The 16506-nt window shown below is 37.7% G+C and overlaps 1 protein-coding gene across 1 annotated transcript in view; it reads left to right on the top strand.

The window, feature by feature from the left end:
* The window catches only part of LOC126092946 (acyloxyacyl hydrolase-like), a 77761-nt gene that overhangs the window by 20320 nt on the left and 40935 nt on the right, over positions 1–16506 (top strand). Inside the window, exon 9 of the mRNA XM_049908677.1 lies at positions 11071–11189. Within this exon, the coding sequence (XP_049764634.1) occupies positions 11071–11189 (119 nt within the window). The remainder of the gene's footprint in view (positions 1–11070; positions 11190–16506) is intronic.

The raw sequence follows: 16506 nt of genomic DNA, 5'->3' as shown, positions 1-16506 counted from the left end.
ATTTACAAAATCTCATCCATCTCTTGAATGCTCTCACACAAAGTTTCACTATGTAAACTGTTAACACACAAATTGTAAGCTACGCACATTGTATCAGTATTTCTGGAACATATTTTCAGCTGCACTGGAGCTAAATAATTTCATAATCACAAAAAAGTGTTTGCAATATGTTCCACTTTTCCTTAATTTACCCCGTTGAAGGATCTGAAAGCCTCCTCTAAAGCTGGTGAGAATTTTTCTTGGGTCACTAAATCTACTCCTAAAATTCTAAATTAGTCACCATTCAGAGGAAATCTAATGGAAGTGGGGAAGAGATTTATCCAAAAGCTAGCAAAGTTCTTAGTCCTGTTTACGTGCCTTTCAGCGACTTGGTACCTTCACTATTTGGTGAATTGTTACCTTTCTTCCTCCTAAAATTATTTACATTCCACCAGAACTCTACATTACAAGTCTCAGTACTAAGCTTTCCAAAATATATTAATTCCAGACAGAGTGATAATTTGTATTGTAATTTTATTTGTGTTTTGAAAATGGTCCATTGTGACACAGCCACATAAAAAGTGATTTTTTTTTCCTTTACCTGATATGCGGGTGGTGATAATTTTTGCGAATATCTAGTAAATTATAGAAATAAAACTAATGGGTTCACTGTTGACGATGTCTTGTTTGTCTATTTTACACATAAAATATGTAAAAACGTTTGAAAAAGTACTGGCAGAAGTGAAACTGTGGGTTCGGACTGGGAGACAGCACGTGAAGGGCAGCGTTCCATGTTTGAATTCCGATAAGCTACCAAAAAATTTTATCCTGTAAACAATGTTGTGTTTCATTTTGTACTACTTTTCTTCCAGCTTGTACTATATTTCGACTGAAATATCATCCCCACGTGTCTTAACTTTATTTGTACCTCAATTACTGGTACATATCTCATCTGCCATTAATGGTGGGATGTCATTTTCGTTGTGTACTACCATTGTTCCTGATTATTATTCTTTGGAACTATGTGAACATTACAAAAAATTAGGAATGCTAGTAAGACAGTTTTCTCTGTGTTATGTCTTCGCCAGTCTGAACAGATATACTGCGAGTCTATCCAATAAATTAACTTTTTTTTTCTTCTTGCTTTTATTGTTATCTTTTGCTTCTTTCGCCAGTTTCTTATTGTACCTTCTCACGATCTCTCAAAGGTGCTTACAGATAATTTTGTTTAATTCAGCATATTCTGTCATGCTCCTGTTATTGTCTGTTTGAAATTTTGGTTTCTCTTCAGTAGCTGTCTTCCACTGTGGATTTTCTTATTTTGTACAGCATCATCTTTTGCTATTTCTTGATTTTTTTAAAAGTTTCCTTATTAGTCTTTCATAAAGTTTTGATCAGTTTACAATTATTGTAATGCAGTGCAGATTCACTTCATATACAATTGCCAAAACCATCACATGTGATTTAGTTTCTTTACATCTCATAACATAGGATGCAGTGGCCCTAGGTCCAAATTTAGCTAGTGGTTGATTACTGGCATAGTTTTTCAAAGTGTCACCAGTACTTTTTCACTTGTGATTTTGTAAGAACAACTGTCATATATTTTACTGTAGAGAAGTGGTTATCAAACTTTTTTCAAGCCCCTCCCCCCCTCTTCAGTAGAAAAAATAGTATCAGGACCCCCCAGCCTATTGTTATTGATAAAAATAGTCATATTTTATATTTTTTCCTTCTTATGTTTACCAAACTCAATTTAAAAGGATTTTACACAGCAGAAACCAAAAAATATTGTGACTTATTATAATGAAAGTATGGAACAAATTCGTTATCCTTATCACATTTTCATTTATTAAAAAACTGTGAAATGAACATTATTTACAATTCAGCAAACAAGAATTAAAAGAGCAATAAAAATTCAAATTAAAAAATCAGTGTGACGGATGTCCTTGCTTTTGAGAGCAAAGTTTCTTAAGACATGGAGGAATAGCAGAAACAGCCACTTCTTTGAAGTGCTTTGATTACATTTAGCTTTGAATGGTAGTAGACTTCATAGCTGGCAAAGCTGAAAAGCCATTCTCTCACAAGTATGTTGTTGCAAAAGGAATCAGGATCTTCACTGCATTTTGGTTTAGCGTAGGGAAGTCTTTGCTAATATATATCCAAACCTCCAACAAAGACACCATTAAATTTACTCTTCAGTAAAGTATCACAAGTAAGTTCAATAAGTTGTTCTTGCTCTTCTTTATTTAGAAATGACGGTCCAGGAGCATTTCTGAATGGATTTTTAATACAATTAAATTTATCAAAATCATTGCTTAAATATTTCTTGAAGTGAACTTTAAATGTTGCAAGATGATGATGAAAGCAAGCTTTTATCACCGTTGTAAATATTAGATTATCTGTATCCTCTAACAGTGGCACTATAGTAGGGACCATATTTAGTATGCCATACTCCATTCAGTTTTGCAACAGCTCTAATTTCTTAATGAACACCTTCATCTTTTCATTCCAAGATAGAACAGTTGCCTAATTACCTTGAAGTGAAGTGTTAAGAACATTTAGTTTCTCAAAACTATCATTGAGGTAAACCATTTTAAGTAAAAAGTCTTTGTTGTTGAAACAGTGTGCAGAAGAGTAACTTCTCCCCTTCAGAAAACAGAGTACCTCATTTCCCAGTTCAAACATTCTTTTCACTACTTTACCCCTTGACAGCCATTGAAAATTACTAAAAAAGAGTGACAGTGTTCAGCACCCATCTCGTCACATAGCACTTTAGAAAGCCTCTAATTTATAGATTTTGCCTTAAAAATATTAACTGTTCATATAACCGTTTGCAGAACTGCATGAAGGGCTGGGCTAGGTTCTTTAGTGGCCAGAGCCTCCCAACGAATTGTGCAGTGAGTCCATAAAGCATCAGGAGCTACAGCTATAACTTTTGCTTGCAATCCACCATGAATTTCAGACATTGATCAAGCTCCATCTGTGCATACTCCAGTGAATCTATTCCATGATATAACGTTTTGATTTTAAAAAGTATTGAGCATATCAAAAAGGTTTTCAGCTGTAGCTGTTTTCAGTATTGGCTCGCAGAAAAGAAATTCTGCTCAAATGTTAAATTCATTAATGAAACAAACCAAGTAATCAAATGAGCATCTTTATGAATGTCAGTTGCTTTGTCCACTGCTCAAGAAAATATTCAGTAATGTCAAAAAATTTTCTACACACTGTGTCATTAGAGATAGGAATACTTTCCAACTGTTGAGCAAATGAGTTGCCAAACATTGTTGATACTATATCAATTGCTGCTCGTAAAACCAGAGTTTCTGTAGCTGTGTTTGGTTTCTTGCATTTAGCAATTCTATAAGAAAACTGATAAGAGGCTAAAAGGGCCTTAGCGTCACATTCGTCATTCTAGCAAAGTTCTTCTGGGTAAATAATAAAATGTTTAGTTTCCTGGAAAAAAAAATTGGTTTTCCCGTTAATTTGTTGTGAAGCCTAGCAATAAATAGTTATCATCATACCTCCTCATTTTTGCCTTTGGAGGATCTCCTTCCTCTCCACCAGTTGACGGACCACTGCTGTCTTGATGTATGCACTAATCAAGAACTGCTTCACACTGCAGTCAAGTCTTCCTCGCAAAGTCTATAATTATAGGCATCGCTATAAGGATGCACTGAGATATACGAACCAAACCTTGCACCTCATAGGATAGTTACGGAAACAGTAATGGTGCAGGCAACAAAGTGTATTCCACTGACTATCTAAGGAAGCAGTGCCACCTAGGGACAAAGCCTACTCAGCTCACGTGTGTAGGCTTTGTTCCTAGGTGGTGTTGAAGGAAGTGGTGCAGCTTGACCGATCATTTCAAACAATGCTGAAAATGTGACAGCAGCTTCACTGTCGTTGACCATGTCTGGCGTTAACACCGACATTGGACAAAATTCAAACCAGATCAGCAAGATGTCATAACTAAAACTATTACCTTACTGTATTGAAAAAAAGGAAACTGTAGCTACAGTTCAATAAGGATAGCTAGATATTAAAAAATAAATGAGGAGTTGGGCAAAGAGATTCTATATATCCAAGAACATCTTTCAGATCCCGAAACGGGGGAAAAATGAGGACTATGGGTTAACCATGTGGACCACCTTCTTTATGATGCTGACTTGTACTGTTTGCCTCTAATGGAACTAAAAATCCAGTCTAAAGGGAGAACTTAATAGAACAAGATTGAGAGTGGCTTTGAAAGTAATTACAATGAGACTAAAGTTATAAATAATTCACTGAAAAGAAAATAGTATGGATTAACAATGAAGTCCTAGAGCCAATTAATGAGTTGTGTATTTAGTGCAATTGAAGACAATGAGTGGGTGAAGAGTGAAAGAAATAAACAGAAAAGTAAAAATGTTTGGGCTGCTTTTATTAAACCCAGTAGGGTTTTTAAAACTAAGTTTCCAAAATGTCTGGTTAGTTTTTAATTACAGCAGTAAGATGTGGAATTTGTGTGCAAAAACTACTGGAAAACTGAGGATTGCTTAGGGAGCAATGAAAAGAGGGATGTTGGGAATAGCTAATGATACAGCAAAGTACAGTATGGATTAGGGAGCAGATTGGAAATATTCATAATTATGACTGTAATGAAGATGGTTCGAAAATGTAGCTAGGCAAATGGATGACAGATGGACCAAGATTGTTCTTTGTTGAATTCTGAAAGGTATTCAATAACATTAGAAAACATGGAGCAGAATATAGCTGAATGATCTACGAAGCCTTTTTCCAGCAGTTCGCGTGAGGTGGGCAGTGATGTTTATCTGTATGAACTTACATACATATTAGACATTGTAATGTGTATTAGCATTTTCCGTGACTGGTCAAAAGTAAGCTACAAAGAACATTATTTATTTATTTATTTATTTATTTATTTTTTTTGCCATTTCAGTCTGGATGTCAGTAGCTGTGGAGGGGCTTGTATGATTCTATGCACAGATTATGTAGCGAAGACTTACTGGTGTCAGCAATTTGCTCCCTGTGTCCCATGCTACAGATACTCTCTCCTGGCAACTAGCAATACTAGTATTTGCTCCAACTGAGGACATGTGTGTCTGCTTGTGATGGTTTCAAAAAAAATTATAGCACTAATTGTTCTCACTTATTTATGTAATATTTATGTTTGCTTCATCATCCATCATAAATATAGCAGTGGCAACATTACCATCACAAAAAACACATTAAACTTCACAGCTGTAAGAGTGAAACAAGCAAATATGACACTATGACATTAGACTGATCCTTGACAATCGTATCACCGTTGTTCGCTCACCACTCTTTAACGCAGGGGTGAAATGTTCACAGTTTTATTGGTAACATTTTAAAATAACCACATTGTAAAATTGTTACCAACTATTAAAATCCTGCTTGAAATTTAGAACTGGAAAATAGGTTTACTGTTTTAACTCTTACACTTTTGTGCTGCTGTACAGAGCCAGTTCGAGAACATTTTTCAACTCAGGCAACTAACCATTTGGTGTCCCCCTCCCTCCCCCCATCACCATCTTCCTCTCATATATCTTCCACCATATCAGGGTTTGCTAATAATTGTGATACTAATCTTGTACTTTAGAAACCTTGTAAGGCTGTTGCCATAAGCTGCCACTACTAATTGTGATATGGCCTGTGCAGAAAGTTTAAAGCTGTGACACATCTTGCACTCCTCTGAGCTTGTTTCCCCAAGCAGTGTAATCCGTTCATCATAAGAATAAACCAGATGCAAACAAACACAAACACGATGATTGGTCACAAGCCACAGCAGAGGTATGCTGGTGTTGTTACACTCTTTAAAGTAGGTCCTACTTCTAATAAATTATTAGAAGAAGAAATACGCCGGGAAAATTTTAGGTCCTACTTGTGTATTGGATATCTTATTACTAAGTTGTATGCTGAAGTGAACTGTAATGAAACATTAAGATATTCAATTGTATTAACAGCCATCAATGGTTTTCTTAATCATGCTTTAGCTACACCATTTTTATTTCAAAAATCGTGTACAATCACAGCCTCTTTAGTGTTGTACTCTGATTGTCACACTGTTAATGTGCTTTATGAAAATGGCTCAGGCTGCTTTCTGTTCCATAGTGAAATACATGCATGGAACATTGTTAAAAAGTGCCAAGAAATAGACTGTTATTAATATTTTTCATAAATTTACAGAGATAATAGTCTTTGAAGTTTTCCTAGATTTGATGGTAAAGAAACCCACATTGAACTTGTGGCGCATTAGGTAGTGTAATGGAATGTGAACAAAATGCAGATATTCATGCGTTGATTCAAATCTCCCCAGTATCATTTTTTTCTAATTCAATTTGAAATACCTATGTCTTGTAATTATAAAACTCATCATTATTTTATATGAATAATGCATGTTGTCTTGTTCTAATTACAATTTGATGCAAAATTCCTGTTTCTGTTTCAAATACAAATTCTTAATTATCGATGTTTTATGAAAGACTGTTCATAAATGTTGTTTAAATTAAGAAACCATAACAATTTAATTTCTAAGGTAAAAATGAAAAACCAAATCCTCTTTATTTAGATTGTGTACATCGTTTTATACCACAGAGGTAGATAAATATCGTAGAAACATAAAAAACAATCATGTTTCACAGCATACAAATGCTGCAGTTTTACATTTGCTGCTGTTCCATTACAATATGAACCCAACAGAACTGATCTGGAGCCAAGCTGTGGGATTTGTTACAAGAAGTAACAATACTGTTGAGCTGTCAGACGTACTGGAACTAAACTACGCAGCTTATTCACACATCACTGCCGAATGCTGGCGGTATGTGGAACGGCTCGATATAAAAGAAGAAGAGAAAATGCTGTGGCTTCGTGGATTCTGTTGTTGATAGGCTCATTATCAACGTAGCAGGTGACACTTTCAGAAATGAAATGTATTTCTCGGATTCGGATAAGGAAGGAGCTAACAGATTACCAGATGACTGACTGTAAGTAATACCTTCAGTGGCATCAATAATCAACTATACAGTGAGATCCTTCAAGTACTCTCTTACATTACACACAGCTTTATGCAGAAAAATTGCCCTGTGGTTAAGTCATGAATTTTCATCATTCTTGTTTTTAAATGCAATAGTACGTTAGTGAAAAATGATAATGTGTTGCAGTTTTCGTCGAGTCATCTAAGGAGAATATTGTGGGAGATTTGCAGTGTATTATTTGTTTCTGCTTCTGCTAAAAGCTGACTGGCCAGTGCTGTCCAAGTTAAACGCGCCAGTAAAGCAGTTGTCTCATATTATCCCTAAGTCGATATACGCATAACACACAGCACAAAACGTACCCTTATTATCATGCTTGGCAGTACTCGAGACAACTTGGCTGCAGCCCCACGAGAAACAGAAATCCAATGAGGTTCCAGCAAATGTGGAAGAATACATATTGCTATGTTTACATCAAGTTTATTCTTATAATGAATGGATTATAGCTTGTGAAACTTGATCCTTGAACAGGCTCTGCCCCTATAACAGTCATAGAAAAAGATTTTATGGTATTAATTCCATACTACTCCTGTTGAGCCAACGGTCGATTCTCCTGCCCACTCCAGACAAGTGCAGAGGGCTGGTATGCTAGCCATAGAGCGCTACTACATTAGGCAGGTAATGGAGCCCCTTAGGGAAATAACAAGCAGGGTGGGAAAGATTGCCCGTGTGCACTCATTATGTTTGTCGGGGGTCTCTCGTCTGTGATATGGAAGAGGTTCTGCTGGCATCTATTGAGCGCAGTGTGTTCAACCGACCCCGACCGCAAATAGTGGCACATGTCACCACGAAAGACACTCCCCGCCAAGATTATGAGGCTATCCCCAGTTCCTTTTGGTCGACAGGTAATTTGGTGAAGACAACTAGCATAAAGTGTGGGGTGCAGGCTAAGCTGACTACAGCATCATCCCAAGGGTTGACTGGTCCACTGATTTGGAGGAGAATGTGATGACTCTGCAATGGTATGTGATGTGAATTCCTCAGCCTCCACTATTGGGAGGAAAATTGTGGGGTTCTGCTTAATAGATCAGGCATTCCCTACATGCAAGAAAGGGCTACTAGGGTAGCGAATAATGTGTGGCATCCACATGGTTTTCTTTTTAATGGTCTTGGAATGGGAGGTGAATTGCCTGCCAAAATCGAAGTTACATCAGCCACAATGTTATCAGAGAATGCTCACTGGTAAACTGCAGGAGCATCCAAGGAAAGGTCCCAGAATTAGTATTGCTTATTGAAAGTTACAATGCACAGATAGTGTTGGGAACAGAAAGTAAGTTGAAAGCAGCAGTGAATAGCAACAAATCCTAAGTTCAGCTTGGAATATTTAGTGTAAGGATAGGTCAGTCATTAATGGTAGTGGATTATTTATCACAGTAAAAAATTTGATAATATCTAGGGAAGTTATTATGGATTCTGAATGCGAATTAATCTGAGTGAAGTTAAGCATCAATGATTGGTCAGAAATAGTAATCAAAGCTGCTACCAGAGACAGGGATTTGTGTGACATTATTCTGAATATGTTGTGTGAAAATTACTTTGATCAGTTAATTAGAGAACCAACTTTTGAAGATAATGTCTCAGACTTCCTAGCAACAAACAGAGCTTAACTTATCGAATCAGTTACTATAGAGGAAGTTATCAATGACTGTTAAAAAGAAGGTAGGAAAATATCTGTGCTTAGCAAACAGGATAGAAATTGCTGAGTATCTGAGTAGTCAGCATCAAATACTCATTGCTGAGGATGAAGATGTGGAGTACAAATGGAAATAATTTGAAAGCCTCACTCGATATGCTTTAGACAAATATGTTCTGAACAGATCATAAGAGATGGGAAAGACCCACCTTGGTTTAATATCAGTGTGAGAAAACTGCTGTGTTAACAAAGAGAGCTTCATCACAGGTTTGAGAGAAGTCAAAATTTAGCAGACAAACAAAATCTGAACAAGTATAAAGAGAGCAATGAGTTCAATGACTTCGGAAGTAAAATTTTGTCAACAAGACTTAAGTGAAAATCTTAACAGGTTCTGGTCTTGTGTAAAATCAGTAAGCAGTGAAATTCCCTATTCATTCACTCAGTGATCATTCTGGCACCAAAATAGAAGATGACAGAGAGAAGGCCAAAACAGTAAATTTGGTCTTCCTAAATTGTTTCACCATGGAAGACCATAACATGGTCCCTTTTTCGGTCATCGTATGAACATTGAAATAGCAGCTATTGAGATAATTCATTGCGGAAGAGAAAAGCAACTACAACCGCTTAGTAGTGGAAAGGCATTGAAGCCATACGAGATACCTATAAGATCATACAAAGATCGTGTAGAAGAAATTGCTCTCCTTCTAGCAGCAGTTTACAGGTGATTGCTGGAGCAATGAAACACTCCTAGTGGCTGGAAAAAAAGTGCAAGACGTTCCTGTTTTCAAGAAGGGTCTAGAACAGCTGCACATAACCACAGGCCTATATTTTTATGTCAATCTGTTGCTGAATTATGGAACATGTTTTATGCTCAAGAACTGTCAATTTTGGAGGATGAAAACTCCTCTAAAAACAAACAAAGATACAGAGATCTAGTGAAACTCAGCTTGCTTTGTTCCTCCACGAGGTCTGCAGCACTGTAAACAATGGCACTTGGGTTGATGCCATGTTCCTTAACTACAGTAATGTATTTGACACAGTTTCACGAAAAAAATAAAAAAATAAAAATTGCGGAAAATGTCGGGCCAGATTTGCGAATGGATTAAATACTTCACTGCAGATAGAACTCAATACTAACAGAAGAAAATCAACAAATGTAAACGTAATTTCTGGAGTACCTCAAGGAAGTATGATAAGAACATTACTGTTTACAGTTTATGTAAATGAGGCAGAAGCTCTTTGAGACTGTTCACAGACTGTGGAATTGCGTATAAAAAAGTAGCAATGCTAGAAGACAGTATCCATTTGGAGAATGATGTGCAGGAGGCTGATGAATGGTGCAGGCTCTGGCAGCTGACCATGAATGTAACGTAGTAATTAAATGTAACGCATTGCACTTACATAGGAAAATAAATCCATTACTGTACAACTACACTATTGATGACAAATTGCTGGAAACAGTATATACCGCACAATAACTAGGAGTAACTGTCCAGAGCGACCTTGAGAGGAAGGACCATATATAACAAATAGTTGGAAAAAGCACGTGCTAGACAGATTTCTGGAAGGATCATAGAGAGATGTAACTCATACACAAAGGAAGTTGCTTACAAATTGCTTGTGCAGCCAATTCTTAAGTACTGTTCATCAGTCTGGGATCCTTACCAGGTAGGACTGTTAAGAGATCGAATGAAAAGTGACACGTTTTGTCATGGGATCATTTAGTTGATGTGAGAGCATTACAGAGATCCTCATCAGAATCCAGTGGCCAAGAAAATTCAAGAAGTTAGAGGTAATACAGGGACTTACAATCATCCTTCCTATATGCTCTTCGTGATTGCAACAGGGACAGTGGGATCAGTAAGTGGTACCCAAAATACCCTACACCACACAGTGTTAGGTGACTTGCGGAGTATGATGTAGATGTAGGTGTATCAACCACATAATACTTCCTCAAGTATACTGTCTAAATGTACAGGAAAGAACCTTTTTCTTTCTCCAAACTGCAAATGTCATTTTTCTGCTAAAACTTTGTATTTAACTAGCAGTGCTTCTGTGACTGTCGGGCTCATTATGTAGGCATAAGACTGATGATAAAACTGCAGATGTTTATAGATACAGGAATCACTAAAAATTTTCGGAAGTCTCAGGTTGGGTAGTTTTTAATTGAAACTTAATGTAACTCAATGAGAGTTAATTTTTGTGGGGCTTACCAAAACCCACCATAGCAGTCCACATAATTATATACACTGAAGGAAGTAGGGTCTCCAGTGGCTAGTAGTGTAGCTCCTTACTTCTTAGTTACCTTGAGACCTATAAGTGAATCATCGGTGCCAAGTAAAATAGAACAATTGATGTAATTGGGAACAACACCAAAAGGTTCATTAACATCTTTCTCCCTTTTAGGCAAGTTCAGACGTGACATTCGTTACCGTGATGTGTATAAGTGGTTCACATGCATGGAAATTGGACCTTGTGTTGGCTGGATGACATCAAATGAAACACTGAGGCAAATCACTTCACAGGTAAGAGAGAATTTTGCTCATCCTGAACATATGCAGTGCAATGTGACTGAAAATAAAAATATAGTATTTGAATTGGCAACAATTTGAACTTTTAAAGTAAAAGTTCTTTCACTCTGGCATTTATCCGCAGCTCTTGGTCTAGTGGCTAGTGTTGATGCCTCAGGATCACAGGGCCCTGGGTTCTATTCCTGGCCAGGTTGGGTATTTTCTCTGCCTGGGGACTGGGTGTTTGTGTTGTCCTCATCATTTCACCAACATAATCATTTGAGAGAGTGACTAGATTTGATTGTGAAAAGAAAATGGGCTGTGTAGAAATTGGGACTTTGTACAGGTGCTCATGACCATGCAGTTGAATGCCCCACAAACCAATCATCATCATCATCAACTCTGGCTTTTGTATCATCATTCTCACATAATAATGTGTTGACATACTGCGTAAAATGATAAAAAAAAAGCTTAGAGATAAAATTCCAGGATTTGTGATACCTCTTGAGTGCGTAGTGTTCAGTATACACAGACACACATTTAAATCTGTATGTTAAATACTTGCATGTTGCAGTTCTACTTGGATGTAGACCACAGTGATAGAATGATATGCAAAGTTTGCAAAAAATGAAATTTAGCTGGAAATGTACCAACTCCAAGGTTGTTCCTCAAGATGTAGAGTAATAATGGAGCCTAACATTTCACAAAAAAAAAAAAAGAAAGAAAGAAAGAAAGAAGAAGAAGAAGAAGAGAGGAATCTTAATTGTCTAAAGCCGACTTGGAGAATATATGACTTCCAGTGCAAGAATTAAGAACTACTTACCAAAATTATGTGTCGCACATATTAACATTCAGCTCATCTACTGTAAGAGGTTTGCAATATAGATTTAAAGAGTTCAGGTCAAGTCATGGAATGAAGTCATAGATGGATAAATCTGGCGAGTCTGTGGGCCAAGGATTATCAGCCAAAATGTGAGATTATGTGTCGGGTAAACATTTTTTGTATGACATGCATCTTTATCTATAGCTGTTACCGGCTATTTCTGATTTTAGTGTTCTGGATATAAGAATTATGATGAAACATTGCTTAAAGAATATATTCATGCACTTGAAGGTAACAAAATCCGTTACTACTGCTGTTTGAATGTCATTTATTATGAGAAAATTAAGGGCTTTATCCCAGAACACTTTTGAATAAGCATATGTTGTACTTATTAAACTGATAAAGGAGATCAATGAACCAAAGAGTATTCACATCTCTAACTTGTCACACATTTAAGTTTTTGAAACAGATGACTCAACTGAATCTTGGTGGCTGCTTATCCCAGTCTACTCTGGTTTGAGATATGGGTAATCCTGCTGTGTGCTATTCTTAAACTTTGTTCATGATACAGGGAGTGGATTTGAGGAAACGGAGATCAGTAGTGTTGCTTTTGTTGATCTGTCTGTCATGTAGGATACAGTGTAACAGGAAGAACTGTTAAGGAAACTCAGTCATGTGTTAGAGGATTTTTACCATACATCTCTTAATGAACATTTCCTTCAGAACTGGAATTCTAAACAGCATACACCTTGAGTCTTGCATAATTTGTGTTATATTGATCAGAATCTTTTTCTGAATATTCTGTTGACCACAGGAAATTCCCACACAATGGTTGTAATTGGGAACAACACCAAAAGGTTAAAGTAAACCTGCATTCTCAGTGAAGTTTCTTCAGTTGTGAATGGGACAAAGCAGCTTGAGTTATAGTTCAGACCGTCGCCATGCCTTGAAGTGTCATTCAAGCTTGGACTGTGTACACATCATGACATTGGGGCAAGAATGGTTGTAAGCACAAGAAGTTATCTGACATATTCTTGTGCTCCACAATGAGCTCATCTGAACAGTGAATCATTATAATGAGACAAAACATTGAAGATCCATCACATAGTGGTCACCCCCTCATCAACAGTTTCTGATATTAATCGCCGCCTACGTGTTTTGGTTGAAAGGTACACCGAGTAAAATTAAACAGGACTGTGCACTTTCATTCTGCAACCGACTGGGAGGGCTGCTTATCCAGACATTACATAACTGTCTTCATGTCATAAATAGGTAGCACCATGATAGATGAAGAAGGTGAACAAGGGAACACCTGGATCAATTGAGTTGGTTTCTCTGACCTATGAATGCTGCAGTTGCCTGACATCTGATGGTCATGGAAGAGTTTGGTGGCAGACAAGTATCACTCCATGTCTCAACCATGCAGTCCCCCAAGTTTGCAGGGAGGTGGTCATGTTTTGGGCCAGTGTGATATATGGATGCTGGACATCTTTCATAATTATCAAGAATAATTTGAGGTTCGTGGAGTATCGGAACACAGGACAGGATCGTCCAACATAGTGTCCAGTCCTATAGTCAAGACCGAGCGACTTTAAAGTGTACTGTCACAATAACCCTCCTCACACATTGGATGACCTCAGGAATTCCACTGACAGTTTTTATTTGTATTTTGTATTAGTTTAGGGTCACATCCACTGTAATGAGACATCCTCCACTAGCATTACTTTTCCTCAGCAGTAGTTGTTGATATCTGTATTATTTTTCGAATTTTTGACAGGTCAGTATTATCTCAGCTGGTTTTCTAAAAACTCCAAATAATTTTATACACAGTATGTTATATTTCAAATTAAAATTTATGAAAAGGAATTACTTTATTCTCAATAAGTACTAGCTCCCAATGTCCAGTTAAAATTACTTTTTTTTAAAAAATGTTTGAAATTATGAATTATTTGGCACACTTAAAATTTCTATCATTAATTATGCAATCTAGTACTGTTTACTATGTTTATTTCTGGATTCATTTATGAAATAATAATTGAAATTAATATAAATTCATTTGTTAAGAAAAACTGTAAACCCTTCGGGATATGCTTATTACCACAGAGTGTTGTAGTAGTAAGCATGCCTCTGACATGACTGGACATCTTTTTGAATTTTGAGTAAACAGTGAAATTTCGGCTTTGTCAATGTGACAAAATATATTAATGAAAAGACAAAAATTTTGCAACAACAATCCTCAAATTTATTTAGATCAATTCAACTACGAGGACCTAAATTGTGAGAATTTCAGCTTCAAGAATCAGACCCATAGCCAAGAAGAACTGGAGCCAACTCTATACCAAAAGCTAAGTAAACCAGAAAGTGTATTGTAATCTTCACTCCTCTCAAATTTTTCATAAAAGCTTTTGGTTATTGTGAACAATAGATGGAAGATTATGGCACCCTTGTCAGAACTGTAGAACATGAAGACAAAAAAGGAATTAAACATGACTACACATTAAGCCCTATCGGTGGAAGGAAAGACAGCTGAAAATGGACTTCGAGGAAGGTCCTGAACTAAAGATTAAATGCCCTTTGCTATATTGCTACAACAGATAAAACAAAAAACACCTTGGTCAACAGCCCATTAATCATTCGCTAAAATGGCCGATAACTCACATGGTAAACATAAATGAGAACGTAAGTGGTTATAAAAAGGGCATTCCATCAGGAAATGGTGAACCATCAAAGGTTGAGGATAGTGAGCACAAAGTGGTGGGGGATCACCACTTAAAAAATGGCAGTGCCCAATAAGCAGCCTTGTTAAAATGATATCCTTGTGGCGAGAGGGCCAAGAGGAAGTTGGCCAAGCTGCTTGGAGAAGTCCAATTTCCCAGAGCATGTTTCCATGAAAGGAAAACCAGTGGTGATGCCGAAGTGACGGCACCAGAGAGATCAATGGAGGGAATGGCAGAACTAGCGGGCCGAGGCACAAGGACTGCAGTGTTAGCTGAAGTGTCAGTGGAGTTGTTTCCCGTCAGAACGACATGACCAGGGACCCACATAAACATCACAGCGGCTCCATCAAGAGTGAACAAGTGAAAGCTTTCTTGGACCCCTTCCACAAGGGATGGAATGTGTATGGCACACAGAGGCTCTGAAGGGCACAGAGAGTTGGAGCAGATGACACAATTGAAAAGCCTGTGTCAACAGATGTACTGAGTGGCCTGATAAAGGGTGAAGAGCTCTGCTGTAAATACCAAGTAGTGTTCTAGAAGCCAAAACCAAAAATCATCAGTGCCAATGACGAAGGCACACCCGACATCACAGTCAGTCTGAGAGCCATCAATGTACACAAAGTTACTATCGCAAAGTTCCATATGGAGGTCGAGAAACTTACAGCGATAGACTGAGTCTGGAGTAGTGTCCTGCGGAAGCAAATGAAGTCCAAGGACAACATGGGCTGCAGCATAAAGCCAAAGTGTGAAGGGCTCATACCCATTGGAATAGTGGTAGGTAGCATGGAGTTAAGCTGCCAGAGCAACAGCTGAAAGCAAACTCAGGAGGTAACAGAAGAGGGTTGTCCCCCACACTGATGATCAAAGGAGGCATAAGATGGGTGGCCAAACAGACGGCATAATAAGGATGGATGTGCAGATGTATAAACTAACTCCCATAGTCTAGTTTCGAATGGACAAGGGACCAGTACAGACAGAGGAGGGTGGTCTAATTCATTCCCCAGGATGTACCACTGAGGACACACAGGCCATTGAGGGGCTGCATACAGAGGGTGGCCAGGTAAGACACATGGGAAGATCAATGGAATCTCTTAGTTTCAACGAATGGAAGAGCAACATGCCCAAGATGTAAAGACATTGGAAGAAACCAAATGCACCACCAGAAATTCATTCGAACAGTTTTGTCAGTGGAAAAACGAAAGGCATTGTTGATGCTCTAAGAGTAAAGGTCGATTGAGACAATGCTAAAGATGTTGCTCAAGGAAACAAGTGTGTGGGGAACTGCAATAGGTGCCAAAATTGTCAATGAAAAGGAAGCCAGAGGTGCCTGGTATGAGGAAGGCCATAATAGGGTTAATGACAATAGCAAAGAGGATGATGCTCAGAACAGAACTCTGAGGTACACCGTTTTCCTGGATAAATGTGTCTGACAAGGCAGATCTAATATGTACTTTGAAAACTCTTTTAAAAGTTCACAAAGGAAACGGAGCTTGCAACCTCGGAAGCTACACATATATAGAAAGTATGGAGGACACCAGTTCTCCAACAGGTGTCATAGGCCTTCTCCAAATCGGAAAAACATTCATGACATGAGTTTACAAAGTGATGAGATAGTCAGTTGCAGAAGGTGCACTCGAAATTCACATTCTGCAGTGATTAGTAAATTGTGAGACTCAAACCACCATACCAACTGGGCATGAATCATACGTTCCATCGCCTTGCAAAGACAGCTGGTGAGAGAAGTGGGGTGGTAGCTGGAAGAAAGCTATTTGTCCTTACTGGGCTTAGGTAT

Source organism: Schistocerca cancellata, chromosome 7, assembly GCF_023864275.1.
Source record: "Schistocerca cancellata isolate TAMUIC-IGC-003103 chromosome 7, iqSchCanc2.1, whole genome shotgun sequence".
Lineage (NCBI taxonomy): Eukaryota > Metazoa > Arthropoda > Insecta > Orthoptera > Acrididae > Schistocerca > Schistocerca cancellata.
This window is presented reverse-complemented; position numbering and strand designations above follow the sequence as displayed.